The 19,281-nt window shown below is 42.9% G+C and overlaps 1 protein-coding gene across 2 annotated transcripts in view; it reads right to left on the reverse strand.

Annotated features, from left to right (window-relative positions):
• Positions 1 to 19,281, reverse strand: part of LOC126195058 (protein Spindly-like) — a 138,913-nt gene that overhangs the window by 70,171 nt on the left and 49,461 nt on the right. For both annotated transcript variants that reach the window (XM_049933504.1, XM_049933505.1), the window contains exons 3-4: positions 12,894 to 13,028; positions 10,899 to 11,078 (exon numbers count right to left, since the gene is read on the reverse strand). In XM_049933504.1, coding sequence (XP_049789461.1) covers positions 10,899 to 11,078; positions 12,894 to 13,028 — 315 coding nt within the window. The remainder of the gene's footprint in view (positions 1 to 10,898; positions 11,079 to 12,893; positions 13,029 to 19,281) is intronic.

The following is a 19,281-nucleotide window of genomic DNA, read 5'->3' on the forward strand; positions in this document are numbered from 1 at the left end:
GATACATAAAACGTGTGTTCGAGGAAATGTACAAAATGTTATTTGATACCAAGTGTGCGAAAATGCAGTGCCACGCCTCTTCTCAAACCATTCTTCTATTGCACATCACTATTTCGCTCTGTGGAATTCAAACATATAATATTTTGTAATGGATGCCATCAAACTACATTCAGAACAGTGGAAATTAAAATATCCTGTGGTGCCTCTCCTGCTCCCACTCGGCCAGTTTGACATCCTGCCCCTCTTAAAAACTCACAGTTAATACAAGTAGCAAAAATGGGGGAGGCAGCTGCCCAATAAGTTGAAGGAAGTCTGCCCTGGTGACAGCAAAATGATGGAGAGACATATATAGTACAGAGGGATAAAGTCAGGTGGGGAAGGAAAAGGTGAACTACCATAGCTTGAAGATTGGTAGTCAGCGAGATGAGTTGACTATGAATGTCATCCCATATGAGCTGCATGATGCCCCCATGAGAGGAAATGCCAACCTCAGGGGGAAGGCCAAAATTAATCTGTAAGAAATGTGAAAGCTCAAAGCGATCATGAAGGCGCAATTTCGTTTCCTGAAGGCAGAGTACAAGGGCATGCTGTGACACAAGAAGCTGCCGAATGACAGCTGGGGAAGAGGCGCTACTACAGGGCACAGAAGCAGGAGGACCCTGCTCCATTGGATCCACAAAAGCATCGGCTTGCTTGTGCGGTCAGTCTGTGGAGTCCGACAAAAAACAGTTGTTGATGCGCAGCAGTGACACGGAGGCTGGCCGGGCGAAGGTATCAAGTGCAGACACCATCAGAGAATCTTCAAGGTGTCGAAGGAGAAGACAGACTGCCTTTGGAGGACTTCTTCAAGCCTTTCCGGTTAGATGAAGACTCTGGTGTTGTTTGGCTGGAGGGACAGGGAAGTCTTCACGGGAGTACTACTCCTGTCCTTTCCTGCCTACTGGTTGTGTAGCTGGTGGCTTCGCCCCTTGAGGCGAGAGTTTGATGGCTTGTTGCACAGCTGGACAGGGGGATGGTGATGCTACCTTGACACTGGGCTATTTCATGACCTCAGAACTGACTTGCAGGTTGCATGGCCATGTACTTCATGGAGCGAGGGGCATCAACAACAGAACAATAGGTACCAGATGGGAGAACACAGGGTTTGCAACTAGCCAATAACTTACGAGCAACTGGATAAGGCACCTTTTCCTTTACCCGGATCTCTTCTACGGCCCGCTCATCAAGATACACTGGACAATCCAGAGAGGAGGTGGCATGGTCGTCATTGCAGTTGATACAGCGGGGAGAAGGTGGTGGGCAATCGCCTTCATGCGCATCCCTGCCACAGGTGCAAATTTGGCTGGGTGTCGACAAGAGATTCTAGAGTAGTTAAAACGATGACACTGGTAGCAGCGCATCAGGTTCAGAATGTACGGCTAGACAGTGATAATTTCATAGCCTGCTTTGAGCATGGACGGAAGCACCACTCTATCAAAGGTGAGAACAAGAGTGTGGGTAGGCACTAAGGAGGAATCTACCTTTTTCATTACAAGATGAATGGCAATGGCACCCTGACCAGAGAGGTAAGATTAGATTTCGGCCTCAGTGAGACCGTAAAGCAGCCTAGTGTAAATAACACCACGGGAAGAATTCAAGGTTCAGTGGGCCTTGACACAAACAGGGTAACTGTGGAGAAACGAGGCAGCAAGCAGTAGTTGCATATGAGAATCAGAAATGGTCTCCAAAAGAAAGCGCCATTCCGCAAACGAGAGCAAGATTTCACAGGGCCAGCAATTGCATCTACACCTTTCTGAATAATAAACTGATTTATCATGGTGACGGACAGACCATCTTCAGCACATGAGACCACGAGGAATCGTGGTGCAGTGGGGAGGGTCTTTGAATCATTCGCCTCATTGCGTTTACATTTTGCATTAGTGGTGTGGGAAGATGATTGACTCATCATGAGGAAATGCTCCATGATTGCCAGCATCTCCGACTGCACGCTCCTTCCAACTGGGGGGCCCCTTTCACAAGAGGGTGCACCTGCCTTAGGTGATTGTTCAAACCTCAGGTCACCCCTCCCAAACACCTGATGGAGGGACCAATCGGCAGTTTGGGAAGGATACAGCTCAGGCAATCACCCTTCCCTGGGCCTGGCCTATACCAGGGGATAGGTGTGAACCCCAGCTGTTGACTCAGGGCTGGGAATTGTGTGTTACCCAGTCACCTGTTATGCATTAGATGCATGTGTCGTTCTTCAGGACTGCACAGGGAGGAAGAAAAAAAAAAAAAGAGGAATCAGAGGAGAAAGGGGGAAAACAACAACAACAACAACAACAACAACAACAACAATAACAACAACAACAAATGTGAGACTATTCGCACGTCACTGACATAATGCAGAACATTCCCAAGAATACCCCAGACATGTTCCCCAAGGGAGGGGAAAAAGAATAGTAAGATGATAGACATGCAGCATGGAAAGGAAAAAATGCTGCAAAGGCTGGGGCCTCGTGGTAGACAAGCACGAACCAGCCAAAGAGTGGCGAGCCCCCTGGGTGGGGGGTGGGGGGGGGCACATTGATAATGTTCATTATCTGCATCTGAGAGAAGCTCTGCAATGCAAAGAATGAAACTTCTCCACATTTTCGATATTTGGAGGAGACATTAACAACCCCGAATATTTTAGCAAACTTGACCTAGTACTCCAGTGTACAAAATAGGAATTTCAAAATAGCTGTGGTAGGATGTTTCCTTATCAGCAAATGGATGAGGAGTTTTGAGCAATAATATATGAGAATAGACCAGTTTTCTACCGAATGATGTGGATTTTGCTGCCACTACGAAAATGTGGTAGAAATGTGATACATATGGGCCCAACTAATTGATGGAACTAGTGTCAAATGAAAATAATAAGGACTATTTGATGTCATGGCTGGTTGGTTGGTTAAAGAGGGGGGAAGGGACCAATCTACGAGGTCATCCATCCCTTGTTCCTAATAAAACAATGCCACAGGTATGAGAATAAAACAGACAAGACATATAACATAAAAAGGAAAGAAAGGAAAAACCACAAGAACTAAGGAAAGGCAATGAACCCTAAAAGGTACAAAAGAGGACAAGAATAAAACAGAGATGCTAGAATCAGAAGAGATTAAAACAAGAAAGCAGATTACAGTGGCTGGCCAACCATGAGGATAAAAAGGAGAAGGCAACCACTCTACAACACATTAAAACTTCCACCCTAAAAGCACTAGGGTGGAGGACACAGAGGGACAAAGGACATGCACTAAAACCTACATAGAAGTATAAAACCCACTGTCACGGATAAAACATGAAACTAAAGCTGCTGCTGAGGCATCGTCACCCAACACCGAATGTAGGGATCTGGGAAAGGTGAAAGTCCGCCGAAGAGCGGCTAAAAGTGGGCAGCACAGCAAGAGGTGGACAACTGTCATTTGGGAGTCACAGCGACACAGAGGTGGGTCCTCACGATGGAGTAGGTAACCATGTGTTAGCTATGTATGGCCAATGCAGAGCCAGCACAGGACAACTGATTCCCTGAGAGAGAGGACCGCATGGAAGACTTCCAAACACTTGTCTCCTTAATTATACGCAACTTGTTGTGCGTACTGTTATGCCATTCTGTCTCCCAAAGCCTGAAAACCCTGTGGCATAAGACAGAACGCAGGTCAGCTTCAGAGATGCCCATCTCCAGAAGCGGTTTCCACGTCGCCTGTTTGGCCAGCCTGTCGCCAAGTTCATTGTCTGGGATTCCGATGTGTCCAGGGACCACACAAACACCACTTAATGACGGGACCATTCCAGGGCATAGATTGACTACTGGATGGACGCTACCCAGATGGCGAGGGTAGCACTGGTTGATAGCTTGTAGGCTGCTCAATGAGACAGTACACAGCAGAAATGACGCGCCAGGGCATGAGCGGATGTTCTCAAGAGCACGAGATATGGCCGCCAGCTCTGCAGTGAAACACTGCAGCCATCAGACAAGGAGTGCTGTTCAATATGTCCTCAATGAACATACGCAAAGCCTATGTCACCATCAGCCATAGAGCCATCGGTGTAAACCATTTCAGAGCCCCGTAACACGTCAAGAATTGAGAGCAAGTGACAGCGGAGAGCCGCAGGGTTAACGGAGTCCTTAGGGCCACGTGAAAGGTCCAGACGAAGTTGCGGCCGAGGCGCACACCATGGAGGCGTATGTGAACGGACAGCACATATACGTGGTAAAGTGAAGGACTCCTTTCTGGAGAGAAGGGATCGCACGCAAACCGCAGTCGTTAGCCCTGACCTGGGCTGCCGATGCGAGAAATGGACTGTCGGTAGTCAAACCCCGCAGTGGTGCACAGGGCGAGTAAATGCAATGCCGAGGGCACCACCAAACCATAAAACACACTATGATAGTAAATTTGGGATTGAACTGCAGCAGCGCAGAGCTGCAGCAGTGTAGAGCTATCTGCACCCCAATTGGTGTTGCTCAGGCAACGGATGGCACTGAGGTACTGCCAGCACTTCTGGTTAAGCTAACAAAGATGAGGAAGCCAAGTCAATCGAGCATCACAAACCGGTCAAAAGAATCGATATCATGAAGGTAAAGTTCTGGGTCCAGATGAACGGTACAACGCCGACAGAAGTGCATGACACACGACTTTGTGGCTGAAAACTGGAAGCCGTAGACTAGAGCCCGTGACTGCACCTTGTGGATGGCTCCCTGTAGATGATGCTCAGCAACATCAGTACTGGAGCAGCAGCAGAAGTCATCTGCAAATAGAGAAGGTGACACGGAGGACCCGACAGCGGCTGCTAGACTGTTAATGGCCACTAAAAATAGACACACACTCAATACAGAGCCTTGCGGGACTCCATTCTCCTGGATATGGATGCAACTATGGGAGGCACCAACTTGGACACAGAACTGATGTGATGAAAATGTAGATAACTAGCTGAGTAGGTTAAAGAATAACACTCACAGAAATAAGTCCAATTATCAACAGAAAATAAAATAACTTCACACTCAGAAGTTTCCTATAGAATACACCATGGCAGTGAAATTCAAATAGTCCATAGATGATACTAAAGTCTCAGAAAGTGTAGACTTTGCTAGAAGGCAAGCGAGTTTTTATCAACAATCCAAAGCAGAAAAAAGAGAGAGAGGAGAGACACCACACACACACACACACACACACACACACACACACACACACACACACACACACACACACACACACACACGCGCGCGCGCATAATATAAACTGGCAACTCCAGTGATGATGAATGATGTAAATGTTGTGATTTCATGAAAATTTGGATATGCTGTCAATTAAACGTATTTACTTCAAACTTCTTGCAATAAAAATTTACAATGTGCATGACCTAGTTTTTTTCTCAAAATCTCAACTATGAGAGAACTTTTCTCTGTCGAAGCAACCACTGAACCCTGAGAGGTAAGTATCATTACAGCTGTAATTTTCAAAGATTTATGACATTTTAATAAATATAATAATTCTTGTGTGTAATAGACAAAGGAGAAGCACGTAACAATATGGACAGACAGGTCTCTCTCTCTCTCTCTCTCTCTCTCTCTCTCTCTCTCTCTCTTTTTCTCTCTCCACATATATAAAGCATAAGGTAAGTATATGATACGAGATAAAATTCAGTAATACATTCAGTATCTTACGTAGTACCAATCGGCAACATTTTTGTACAAAGAAAATGAATGGTGTTCCATACTAACTCGTGGGTGCTGAATTCAAAAATGAAATAATTTTTTGGACATCAGATTTAGTTTTGTGACACGCCACCACTTGTCTATCAAAATCCTTGGAAATGCTGTATATTGATCATTCTTCTGTGGCTTAATTTAAATAATCTGCAGATTAAAAATAATCCAAATATGTACAGGGAACTGCCACACCTGACACACAGTTCAGATCTGGAAATGAAGGGGACTTGAAGCACTGCTGATGAGTCATGCTTGAACATATAGAAACATGTTGTGCTTGTTGCCACTTGCACCTAGGCATTGAGAATTCTGATGATTGTTGAAGTAACTGCCCATTCCAAGCTTGCAGAGCTTTGCATTTTGGGTTAATCCAGATAAAGAAATGACTCATGCCCGTGTAAATTGTGTATTTTCGCCCATGTATGAACAATCAGATATATTGATACTTCTCATAGGGCCTGAAGATGGCGTTATGGATGTCTCAATACAGTAACTTCTCAAAACACACGTTTGTTTCGTGATTTTCCTTGGTAAATACTTGACTGGTCACTGTCCTGTAACCACAGATAAACACAGGTATAGCAGAGATGTTGAGTCACAGGCAGGCATAACAAAAATATTAATAAACAAGTCAGCTATCAGCCAGAAAGCCTTCTTCTGAAGTACAGAAGACACACACACACACACACACACACACACACACACACACACACACACATAAAAGTAAACGCAGCTCACTCACAAAAGACCAACTGTCTCTTGCTGCTCAGGCCAGACTGTTAGCAACTGTGAATGATGGGAGAAGCAATCTGAGTCATGGGGATAGCTGAGGCAAGGAGGAGTAGGGAGAGCAGAGTACAAGTTGGGGATGATAAAGTGCTGCTTGTGGGAGCAAACAGGGAAGAGGTGGAAAGAGGCTAGGGCTGACAGGTACAGTCAAAAAGTTAGGCAGGGGGCAGGGTGCATCCAGGAAAGGAGAGAAGTGAAAAGACTATGGGCAGGGTAGGGCAGACGAAGTTCAGTGACTAAGAGTTCCCACCTGTGCAATACAGAAAAGCTGGAATTGGTAGGAAGAATTCAGATGGCACAGGCTACAAAGCAGTCATTCAAATGAAGAATGTCATCCATCCCTACACAACTCCTAGTCTCATGGCTCATATTCCTGTAATAGATTTAGATGCAAGACCTGTCCCACTCATCCTCCCACCATCACCTACTCCAATCCAGTCAGTCAGTTACAGTCATCACCTGTCCCATCAAAGGCACGGCTACATGTGAAATGAATCACATGATTTACAAGCCAAATTGCAACTGCAGTGCTTTGTTCTATGTGTGCATGGCAACCAATAAGCTGTTAGTCTGCATGAAAGGTCACTGACAAACTGTAGCCAAGAAACAGCTGAACGACAGTTGCTAAGCACACTGCTCAACTATTACTTTGTTTTAATGACTTCTTCACACCCTTTGCCATCTGGATCCTTTCTATCAATATCAGCTTTTCTGAATTGCAATATATCCTATGTTCCCGTAAACCACCTGGCTTCAACCTTCATTAGTCATTGTTCTTCTGCCACCTATCCCCTTCCCTGTTCCCACTGCACAGCATTGTACTCCACAAGCACATCCACGGTTTTTACTTCTCTCTTTTTTTGTCCCCCTCACGCTCCATCTAACCTGCAGATTGCATTTAGCTGCCCTACCTCCTCTCCATCTAATCCCCGTATGCTCCCACAAACAGCACTTTAATATCTTCCAACCATACCCTGCTCTTACCCCCCCCCCCTCTCCACCCAAGCCTCCTACTTACGCCCCCACTATCCAGACTGCTTCTCCTGTCAAGGGCAGTTGCTCGCAGTCTGGCTTCAGCTGCCAGAAACTGTGGTTATGTGTGTGAGAGTTACATTTGTGTGAGTGAATCTGTGCGCAGTTCGTTTATTTCTGAAGAAGGCCTTCTGGCTGAAAGCTTACACGTTCAGTAGCCCTTTTGTTGTGTCTGTCTGTAACTCAATTTCTCCGCCATATAGTGAGCAGTAATCCATTCTTCTCATAATACTGTCGTCATTCCATCCTGGACTTTCCATCATTTTATTCTGTTTTTGCTCTGCTACTCTCAACTTCAATTCCAGTCTCGTCCATGAGTGACTGGTCACAAACTTCGGTGTCACTAACAGCCTTTACATATGACCAGAATATCTATGGGTTTTGTAAAATATCATTTGAAAATATTCTGCTACAGTAGTCACTGAAGGCTTCATTTACTACTGTCTTAATTGCAAGACACAATTTCATATAGCACCTCTCTGTCTATAGCCCTATGCTTTATTTTATACCTTTTATGCAGTAATCTCTGTTTCTTTATAAGTTTATTTACAGTGACTGTATACTATGGGACACCTGCCGCACTGTGATCTGTCCTACTGGGTGGATATCTGTCCAGTGCATGACTGATTATTTTTTTAAACTTGAGCCATAGTGCCTCTACATGCTCCTGTCCTGAGCTAAAAGATTCAGATGCCTCACTGAGGTACAACATTACTGTTTCTCTGTCTATTTTGTTGAACATATAAATCTTTCTGCCTGTTTAATTTGCCCTTCACATTTTGGTATTCATTGTTACTAGAAGTGCCTCATGGTCACTGATACCAGTTTCAATGTGGGCTCCCTCAAAGAAGTCGGGTCTGTTTGTTGTCATTAGATATAATATATTTCCATCACAAGTGGGGTTCTGAATTACCTGTAGTTTTCAGAGAAGGCATTTAATAATGTTTCACAAGATGTCTTGTCATGGTCACCACTAGCAAAACTATAATTATCCCAATTGATCATTGTGATATTAAAGTCTCCTTCAATGATTACAGCATTATTGGGAACTTATGTACAAACTGAAGTTCTCTCTAAACTTTTTCGTTATACCGAATGAACATGTGTTGCTGGATAAAAGGACGCTATTAGAATTTTTTGCCTACCCTTGATACTGAGTGTCCAAACAATCTCACATCCAGCTTAAACTTCTATGTTTATGGTTCTGAGGTTCTTGTCTCCTGCAAGAGGTACACCACTTCCATTTCTTGTTTCCCTATCCTTCCGGCATACTCTTAAATTTTCTACAAAGATCTCACTACTGTAGACTTCAGATTTTAACCAGCTTACTGTGCTTAACATTATGTGAGATTCAGTGGTTTTAGAAGGGCTTTGAACTCTGGCACTATGAGGTGGCATGATTATGGTTTATAGTCTAAGAGGAAAGACATGACAGCACACATAACCGATGTCCACAGCAGCTTGAAAACGATGCAGTGCTACACGTTAACATATTCATATAACAAATAGGGTTAACAACCACGTATTATGGACAATTACATTTACAAAAGGTGTTTCTGATATTAGGGAATAGGTAGAATAGGTAGTACTTCGTAGATCCCAACTTTATATCCCATAGCCTCTTTTTTTTCCGTTTCTACCACCTACAGGAATCAAAATATTGTTTTACTACTTGCTTGCTAAAACATACCTTATTTCTAAACTGATATGAGCATCATAAATGGAAGATTATTTTCAACACACTACCTATTTAAATAGTGTAACTGGACTGAAAACACATTAACACAGCACCATCTATTTGACCATATCCTTCTTAGTTCCTGCCACTCTTTCTTTGCTGTATTCCCTTTTACAGCGTATCTTCAAGCTTTTCTGTCCCTTTTCCACAAATTCCATTTTTCTCACTTTTACTTTTTTAAATTGCCATTTTGTCTTTTACTAGTTTAACCTTATGTCTACACTTATTTTCTAGTTACTCTTTCATTATTTTTCCCTTTCAATTTATCCCCACACACTTGTGCTGCTCTGTAGCCTCTCCATCTCTAATCACGTTGTTACTCCACCCTACCTAAGTCCTGCTATTTCTTTTCCTACCAGTTTCCTCCGTAAAAATCCATAAAACTGCCTATGGACACTCTTTCCTTCATTTTCATCCATTGGTTTACCCTTGAAAAGATTAACCTCTTTCTAATTATTGTTCCACTATTTCCCCTTAGTTGGGGTATAAATGCAGCAACTGAATGACTGCTCATTTACCAATCTAGCTCCATCTGACCCACAGGCAATTTGTAATAACAAAAATTTTCAGTAAAGTGGGATAGCAACCATCCAGTCTGCACTAATGGTATCAGTTAAGTATGTGCCCTAAACATCCACATAACACCAACATAGTAAACGTGAATTTGTTCTTTACACTTCACAGTGGTTTCAAATAAATTGTGATCTGAAATAGGTTGGGACGTACCACGCATCTCTAACAATCCATTTGCGTGTATTTTATGGTCGCCATAAATTATAAACTTTACCTTCTTGCATTTTGAAGTAGCCACAGAAGTATTGTGTCCCAGGTATCAGACTTTTTTCCCCTGTTGCAATGCCTGTGTCAGATCGGAAAGTTATTTCAAAAACCAGCTATTGCTGAATGATTTCGGACTCTCCTACTTTGCTACACATGTATTCATTTTCTGTTACAAACAAGTACACCGCCTTTTTTACAGCTGCTTACACTCCAAGATATACAACATTTGCCCTGTACAATGTGTATTGTATATTCTGGCTGTCAACCAATGACTGACTTACATTTTATTGAAAGGGTAAGGCGTAACACACCACTTGAAGCCAAAGAAATCTGTTACACCTCAAGGTGTTGGTTATTTACTTATTCTATTGTCTTATACTGCTCTTTTTGTAATGTGCCTTTTGTACAGCAGCAGCATCTTTTCTTCTATCTTTAATAGTTAGACTATGCTTTGGTGACATCGTGGAGTACACTGTAAAAAGGATGTTTGTATTTTGCAGCATCGCAGCATGAAGGTAGTTGAAACGTATGTAACACTAAACAAATCTCTTTGGAAACAACATTTTCCGAGATAATGTGTTACTCTCATACCGAGTGTGTAAGATAAGACTTATTTAATATGCACAACTATAAACTAGTGAAAAAATTTCACTATAGAAGACTGGCAAATATCATCAAAACTGACGAAATAATTCTTGGGTGAACAGCCTGCTGTGAGTGTCTTTTGTAAACTCACACCAGGCTGTTCACCCGAGATTTATTTCATCATGAAATACGAATGGAGAAATTGAAGAATCACGTCATCAAAATTATTTCATTACTACTACTTACTTCCACATTTTCTTTGGATGCATTGTATTCATCAATCTTCAGAGCCAGTTTTGATTGTAATTCAGAAATCTGGGTTAAAAGTTCATTTCTTACATTTTCCAGGTGAGTATTCTGTGTCTGAAATTCTTCGTATGTGTTTTGCAACACTAAGTAGGCATTCTCTGCTTCCTGTTTTTCAGCCTGAAACAGACGTTTAACAATCAGCAGCAAGAATGCTGAAACACATTGTAGCCAAATACTGGTTGTTTGTTCTATTTATATGATGACCCTCTGTGCAGCGCAGTAGATGTCAGGCAGCAAGTACTCTGCTGCCCGGCTATCAGATGCCATGTCACCCATCTACTGCTACGGTAAGAGATGGCTATGTTTAAAATATAAACAAATAAATTTTGTACTCACACATGTATCGCAAGGAGATGCTGGAAATGCCTGCCATTATTTTCCACACATTTCTGACATCTACTCAAGAAATAATTAATCACACGATGTACTTCTCTGAGAGATATTGAATTAACTGATTCACAGATATTAACCTTGAGTTCCTCTGTCGTATGAGGATTTGTTGTGTATACTTTGTCCTTCAGTGTTACCCACAAATAAAAATCACACAGAGTTATATCAGGACTTTAAGCAGGCCACATATTGTTATTAATCATTCTTTCATCGAACACATCACGAATTGCGTGCAAAGAAACATTGGCGGTATGTGCTCTTGTCGAACCCAGTTGAAAAAATGTGAAGCTTCATTCTCTTTCACTCAGTTCATTGAAAAACTGTCACAAAATGTATTACACATATCTTTCACTTGTATCTATGTCATAAAAAAAAATAAAAAATAAAAATAAAAACCTGGGCCTATTATTCTGTAATCACTAACTGCACACCACACACCTATTTTCTGATCATGAAGGGGTTCCTCATGAAGCACAAAAAGTCTATCTGCACTCCAATGTCGACAGTTTTTGGAATTAACATACCCATGAAAATGTGATCAAGCCTCGTCTGACAACAGAATGATGTAAAGATCCATTGCACCATCATGCACTTGTTTTAAAACCTATTCGCAAAACTTAACCCTATGCGCAAGATCAGCAAGTCTACGTTCTTGTACTACTGATACTTTAGAGGGCCTTAGCCCAAGCAGCTTAGCCCCTCTTTGTACAGAGGTGCACGATATTTGTGTTTGCTGCAAAAGACGTCTAAGACACTTCTTAGGGGAATCTTCCAGGCAGTATGCAACGTCATCAAGAAGAGCTCCTGTGAGCACCGTATGCCATTATTTGTGCTTCTTGTCTTTAACAAGTCCCTTTTCACAAAATTTATTCACTAATTTGTGAACTGCGTCAGACTCTGAACTCTAATGCCTCGAAACTTCTGTTGAAACAATCTCCGAACAGTACAAATGGACACTGCACACACAAACTGTAAACAAACACTTGTCATGGAACTGAATAATTTGCTCTTGCCATTGTTATGTTCGCAAATTTCATTGTTACACTCGTGATGCCTGTTTCACTGTTCTAATGACACTGGTTGAAAAGGCGCATATGTCTGTACGGCCTTCACGCCGTGTGGTGTGGGTAGGGGGGTGGGGATAAAAAAATACCCCGGGCAGGCTGCCATCAGATACATGGAACACCCTGTACATGCATAATGGCATGCACATCCACATGCTTGTGTGGAACAAAAGTAAACTATACAAGTTTCTGATCTCATAAAAGTGCAAACACTGGTTCAATTTGCCATATTACTTCTCATAACGACAGCAAGTAATGAACTGCACAGATCACTCAAGCTGCAGCAGTAAATTCTTTGACTGGAACATTTCTTTCACAAAATTTTTCATGGTACGATATTACTTACAAAATTTTTAACTTTAGTGACAATTTGTCAATATCATATGACATAGATCTTCCTCAGCAAATATTTCAAAACTGCCAATGGAAGGTAGTTTGTACGTGTCAATACAGTGTGGAGACAATGTTAACACCTTACCTGTAATCTTACTAACTCCTCAGAATTGTTAGTAGTTACACTGATACGTTGGTCTCCAGTATCTTTTATGCTTGCCGGTTTCAAATCTGATATAACTTCTTGAAGTTCGTGAATAGTTGATTCAAGTTCAACAATCTGAAAATAAATATAGTAAACATTCCATGATAATTATTCCTTAGAAAATGCTACTTTCAAGAAACTATGAAAATAAGGACAAAGTTATGTGTAAATTAGTATTTAAAGTAGTGGTAACTGAAAGGAAAAAAAGTTACTTAAAATGAGGACAGTTCAATAAACATCTTGTGAAAGTCATAAAAACAAAAGTTCACATCTTCACCACCAAAGACCAGCAGTGGTATCATATTAACTTTTAACCCTTCTCTCATTAGCACTGATGACATACTGCCAAATGGGACAAAATTGATAAATTTTGGATTTTAAACTTAAATATTTCTGAAACCAATAAAATTAATATATGTTTTTTTTTTCTCCAGATCATGGGTATTGAGCTGTAGCAGTAAAATATTTGGTCTTTATTACCTGTTGATCTAACACACTGTAAAATTCTGAAAAAATTCCATCAGTCAACTTCAGCCCACCTGGGGATGAAATTGACAGATTATCTTTTATGCGATAATTGCGGATTATTTATGAATCTAGGTTTACTTTAACTGTTCTGAAACTATCAATAATTCAGAAATACATCAAATCAGGCACAATACTTAACTACTAATTTCACAGTAACCTAAAAATAAAGTTTAAGGACAGAAAAAAATGTGATCACAAATATGTTTTATGAAATTCCAAAGAAACACACACTTATCTTTTATTACTGGCTGACCACCTTGTTTTTTACCGTAACTGCTATGAATCCTATTTACCACGGCTCCTTTGGAAATTTTAAACACTTGGCTAGCATTTTAATGTTTATTTTTCCATTTAAAATTTGTCAGGCACAGATCTAAAATATCTACAACTGAATTTCTTCAATCCACCCAATGTACATGTGTACATCTATACAGTCACCGCATTACACAAACAGCTCTTACAATCTCAACTGTGTGATACCATGAACAGAGTTGTGGCATACTTGATAAATTCACAAGTTAACATACAGACACTGACATGTGATTCCTCACCTTCTCCTAGTGTAATATACGACGAAAGAGGTCATGGATGAATGGCTGGATGTCAGTGTGCAACAGACACAATATTTCGGCAAGCGACCATGTTGCTGCTCACATGTGCTGACGAAATGATTGCCTAGGAGGTGGCACACAGTTTTTAACTCCGACCTCCCCCCCCCCCCCCTTTCTGCTCTGGCATTATATACATAGTCTGCAGGAGGTGCGGGCAGGTATCCAGCATCTCCTTCCACCAAGTCCTCCATTCGAGGTTCGTGCCCAAGGACATGTGCTGGTGTCGTGTCTGCTGTCGCTCTGCCTGCCCCCGAAGTCTGTCCATTGTGAACTGTATCCTTCCTTTCTTAATATGACTCAATGCAAGTTTTCCAGTCATAAGGAGGTGGCCACTATCACAATGATCAGTGGTTCCCTTACTCAAATCTTGATAAATTCTTTAATAACACAGTCCCAGAAGTTAGACGTCTGTGTCAGAACCTTGTAATTTTGTTGTTGGTGTTCCTGGCAGTGATCTTTGACAATAGGCACCAATTCATCTATGTAAGATATATCAAACTGGCAGACCCATCGTAAAACACACATGTCTAACATTTCAAGAAGGGAGCCCTGGAACCAGCCCAACAGAAACCTTTCTATTTCTTCCAGTAAATCAATGACACCCAAATTGTGTGGCCACACGGAAACTGAATGATTTCCTCATACATCTGAATTCCACACATCAGAACATCAATTTTACCAGCGAAGTCAAAATGGGTGGAGTGCTGCTGATTCTGGATGTCCTGGTAAAAAGAAGAGGGAATGGCACATCAGGCCACAGCATTTACAATACGAAGAGGCACATTGACCGATACTTACATACGGACAACTGCTACTGCCCAGCGCAGAGAAATGGCATAAACAATGGCTTATACCCTCTCTGACAATGAGCCAGAACCAAGAACTTTGACACCTGAGGATTATGACCCAGAAAAACATCTACCACAGTGGCATACACTGTGAGCTGTATGTGCTACACCAACTGTGCAATGGCAGGAACAGAAGAGGAACCTCAGGAGGATGTGGCCATTGCATTTATTCCATTTTGTTGCCCATTATCTGGAAAGATTGGACAAATTCTTTGGAAACATCAAATGAAGACTGTCTTCCACCCATCAACTAAAGTACTGGCACTACTAGGTAGTATCAAGCATGACATCAGACTATGGAAGTTCAGGGTCTATCAGATCCCCAGTTAATGTGGCATGACTGACATAGGTCAAATGGTGCATGATGTCGAAGACTGTTGCTGAAAACAATGGCAAACCAGACTGCAGCAGCCTAACCAGCTGGTAGTCGCAGAAGACTACCTTTCAGAATTACACAGGATGGATCACAACTTTTCTAAGGTCCTAACACAATTGTCTAGCTTCTGTGATTGTGTAATTAAAGAAGTTACAGAGACTGGAGTAGGGGACACACTTATCAATCATGATAGTCGCTACAGCCTTAGTGAGGCCTGGGGACCTGCACTGAGTCAGATTACGAAAAAGGAAGAGGAAGGCAGAGCAACAGCAGAGCTGCCACCAGAATGCACCCCTGGGTGCGAACATTAGATTGAGAGAGGAGAGGGAAGAGATGCTGGTTTGTGCGCGCGCGCACGCACGCACAAAAGGGTCATACATGCCCACGTCAAAACTGTAGAACACAAAGACAAAGAAAGGAGTTAAAAAATCAGTCCCAATCGATGGAAGAGATGACAGCTACAAACAGAGTCATGGGCAAAGGTCAATAAAATATTCCATAGAGAAATGGAGGTCCAGAACTAAAAATTAAACAGCCTTCGCCTTAATGCTATGACAGATAAAAAGTAAAATGCAGTCGACAGTCCGCACGTCATTCACTATAATGGCTGATAACTCAGACAGCAAACACCAATGAGAACATAAGCAGATTTTTTTTAAAAAAAAGAGGGGGGGGGGGCATTCTATCAGGAAATTATGGACAGTCAAAAGCTGGGCGTGATGTGCACAAATTGGTGGGGGAGCACCACATAACAAATGGCAATGGCTAAAAAGACAATGCCCAATACGCAACCTAGTTAAAACGATTTCCTCATGGCGAGAGCACCAAGAGGTGGTCATCAAAGCCACTGGAAGTGGCTTAATATCCCGGAGCTATTTACCATGAAGAGAGGACCAGTGGTGATGCCAAAGTGACACCACCTGCTTAAGGACGGCAACACAGTAATCATCAGAGGGAAAGCATGAACTAAAGGAGGCTCGGGTACGAGGACTGCAGCCTTGGCAGCAGCATCAACAACATTGTTTCCTGTCAGACAGACTTAACCAGGAAGCCACAAACATCACAGTGGCTCCAACACAAGCGAGCCAGTGACAGCTTTCCTGGATCTGTTGCACTAAGGGATGGATAGTGAACAGCACAAAGACTTTGAAGGGCACAGAGAGTCTAAGCAGATGACACCATTGAAAAGCTCGTTTCGTCAGATGTACTGTATGGCCTGATACAGAGTGAAGAGCTCGGCTGTAAGAACTGAGCAGTGTTCTGGTAACCGATATCGAAAAATGTTGGCCCTATGATAAAGGCACACCTGACAATGATCAGTCTGGGAGCCATCAGTGTACACAAAGATACTATTGCAAAATTCCATGCAAAGATCATGAAACTGAAGGCGATGGAGTGACACTGGAGTAGTGTCCTGATGAAGCAAATTAAGGCCAAGGTAGAACATGGGCTGCCGTATGAAGCCCAGGTGGTGAAGGGTTCACACCCACCGGAAAACTTGCAGGTAGCGTGAAGTTAAGCTGCCGGAGCAAGAGCCAAAAGCGAACTCCAGGAGGTAACAGAGAAGAGGGACGCGCTCCATACTGGCAATCGAAGCAGTCATCAAACGTGGCGGCATAGGATGGGTGGCCACACATGGCAACAAACGGCACGGATATCTGCTGAGGAGAAAGTCATGGCAACAGGACAGCGACAGTTCGGCAGCTTCTGCATACAGACACTATCGGGCTAGTGTAAAAGGCACCAGTGGTGGAACGGATGCCACAATAGTGGATAGTATTGAGAAGACACAAGAGAGACAGGCAGATGCATAAACGAAAAACCCATAAACTAGTTACTAACGGACAAGGGACCCGATACAAACACAGGAGGGTGGTTCGATTTGCACCTCAGAAATGCGATTAAGGGCATGTAAGGCAGTGAGGAACCACATACAGTGGACTGCCAGGTACAACATGTGGGAGGACCAAGAAAGTTTTCTATTGAGTATGAGCCCCAGGAATTTCCTGGTTTCAACGAGCGGTAGAGCAACAGGCCAAGATGTAAGGACGGTAGAAGGAACCAACTGGGCTGCGCGAAATTCATACAAATTGTTTTTTCAGTGGAAAAACAAAAGCTATTCTCGATGTTCCGTGAGTAAAGATAATCGACACATCACTGAAGACTCTGCTCAATGAGACAAGTCTGTGAAGAACTGCAATAGATGTCAAATTCGTCAACAAAAAGGGAGCCAGAGATGCCCGGCAGGAGACAGGCCTTTAATGACAATAGCATTATAGGGCAACGCTCAGGACTGAACCCTGAGGTACACCATTTTCCTGGGTAAAGGTGTCCAACAAGAACCCACACATACATTGAAAACTAAGTCGGAAGTGAGGGTGGTGCCCATGGAATGGAAGCCCCATATGTAGAGAGTACGGAGGATACCAGTCCTCCAGCAAGTGTCTTAGGCTTTCTCCGAATCGAAAAACATGTCCAGTTAGGGATTTCTGCAGAAAACCATTCATGACATGGGTGGAAAGAGTGATGAGATGGCCAACTGCAGAATGGTGGATGGCCAACTGCAGAATGGTGGGCTCGAAATCCAAACTGCAATGGTTAGCAAATTGCAAGACTTGAGCCATCATACCAGCTGAGCATGAATCATATATTCCATCACCTTGCAAACACACTGGTGACTGAAATGAGATGCTAGCTAGAAAGAAAGTGTTCGTCCTTACCTGGCTAAGGGAAGGGTATGACAGTGGCTTCACACCAGCGTCTGGGAAACGTGGCCTCTGCACATATGCAGTTGTACATATTATGCAGAAAGTGCTTGCCCACAAGAGAGAGGTGCTGCAACATCTGAATGTTAACAGCGTGTGGCCCTGGGGATGGAGGATCGAGATGAAGTGAGAGCATGACCTAACTCCCTCATAGTAAAGGCAGCATTGTAGCAATCACAATTCAGAAAAGACAATGGTATTTCCCGAGCCTCCTCCACTCATTTTCAATGGAGGAAGGCAGGGTGATAGCGGGAGGAGCTCGAAATCTCCGCAAAATGGCAGCCCAAGGTGCCAGAGATAGTACCAAGGTCCACGATTACATATTCTGCAACTGTCAGGCCGGAAATTGGGGAACGGATGTTGGCCTGCACGAAAGGAGTGGAACTGTTAAAAGAAGTAGCGAATAAAATTCAACTAGCTTTTTTTCTATCCCGAAGAACGCAACGACACTGTGCACACATCTGTTTATAATGAATGCAGTTTGCCCTTGTAGGATGACTGTTAATAATGCGGAGAGTACATCTACGTGCGCATATTGCATCACTGCATACCTCTGTCCACCAAGAGATCAGGACACTGCCTGGTAAAGAGGAAGTGTGGGGAATGGAACCTATTGCAACTCTAAGGATGACATTTGTAAGATATTCCACCTGGTCATCACAACTGGGGAAACGTTGTTCATCAAAGGCCGCCAGGAGGAGTAAAGCCTCCAGTCGGCCTTAGTAAGCTACCATTTTGGTGTGCATGCACAGGGAGTGTAAGTCAGCAAACTGATAGTAAATGGGTAATGTCGCTCGAGTAGGTGTCAGAACGAACAGATGACTCGAGATGATGAGCAGTGCAGAAGGCTAGGTCCGAATGGAAATAGGTGTGTGGAGAGTCTGAACAGAATGTGGTTGCTCCTGTGTTAAGACAGCAAAGATTAAGTTGATTAGAAGGTTAGCCAACACAGCACCTCTCTAACACGTCCTGGGAGAACTCCCAAGGGGATGGCGTGCATTAGTCACCGAGCAGCAGAAAGGGGGTGAGGTAGCGGCCTAATACGCTGGAGGAAGTCTGCCCTGGTGACACCGAATGAGGGAGAGTTGTAAATGGTACAAAGGGAAAAGGTCAAGTGAGGAAGGAAAAGGTGAACTGCAACAGCTTGAAGTTGGGTAATCAGTAATCAGGGAAATTTTTTACTGTGAACGTCATCCCATA

Source organism: Schistocerca nitens, chromosome 7, assembly GCF_023898315.1.
Source record: "Schistocerca nitens isolate TAMUIC-IGC-003100 chromosome 7, iqSchNite1.1, whole genome shotgun sequence".
Lineage (NCBI taxonomy): Eukaryota > Metazoa > Arthropoda > Insecta > Orthoptera > Acrididae > Schistocerca > Schistocerca nitens.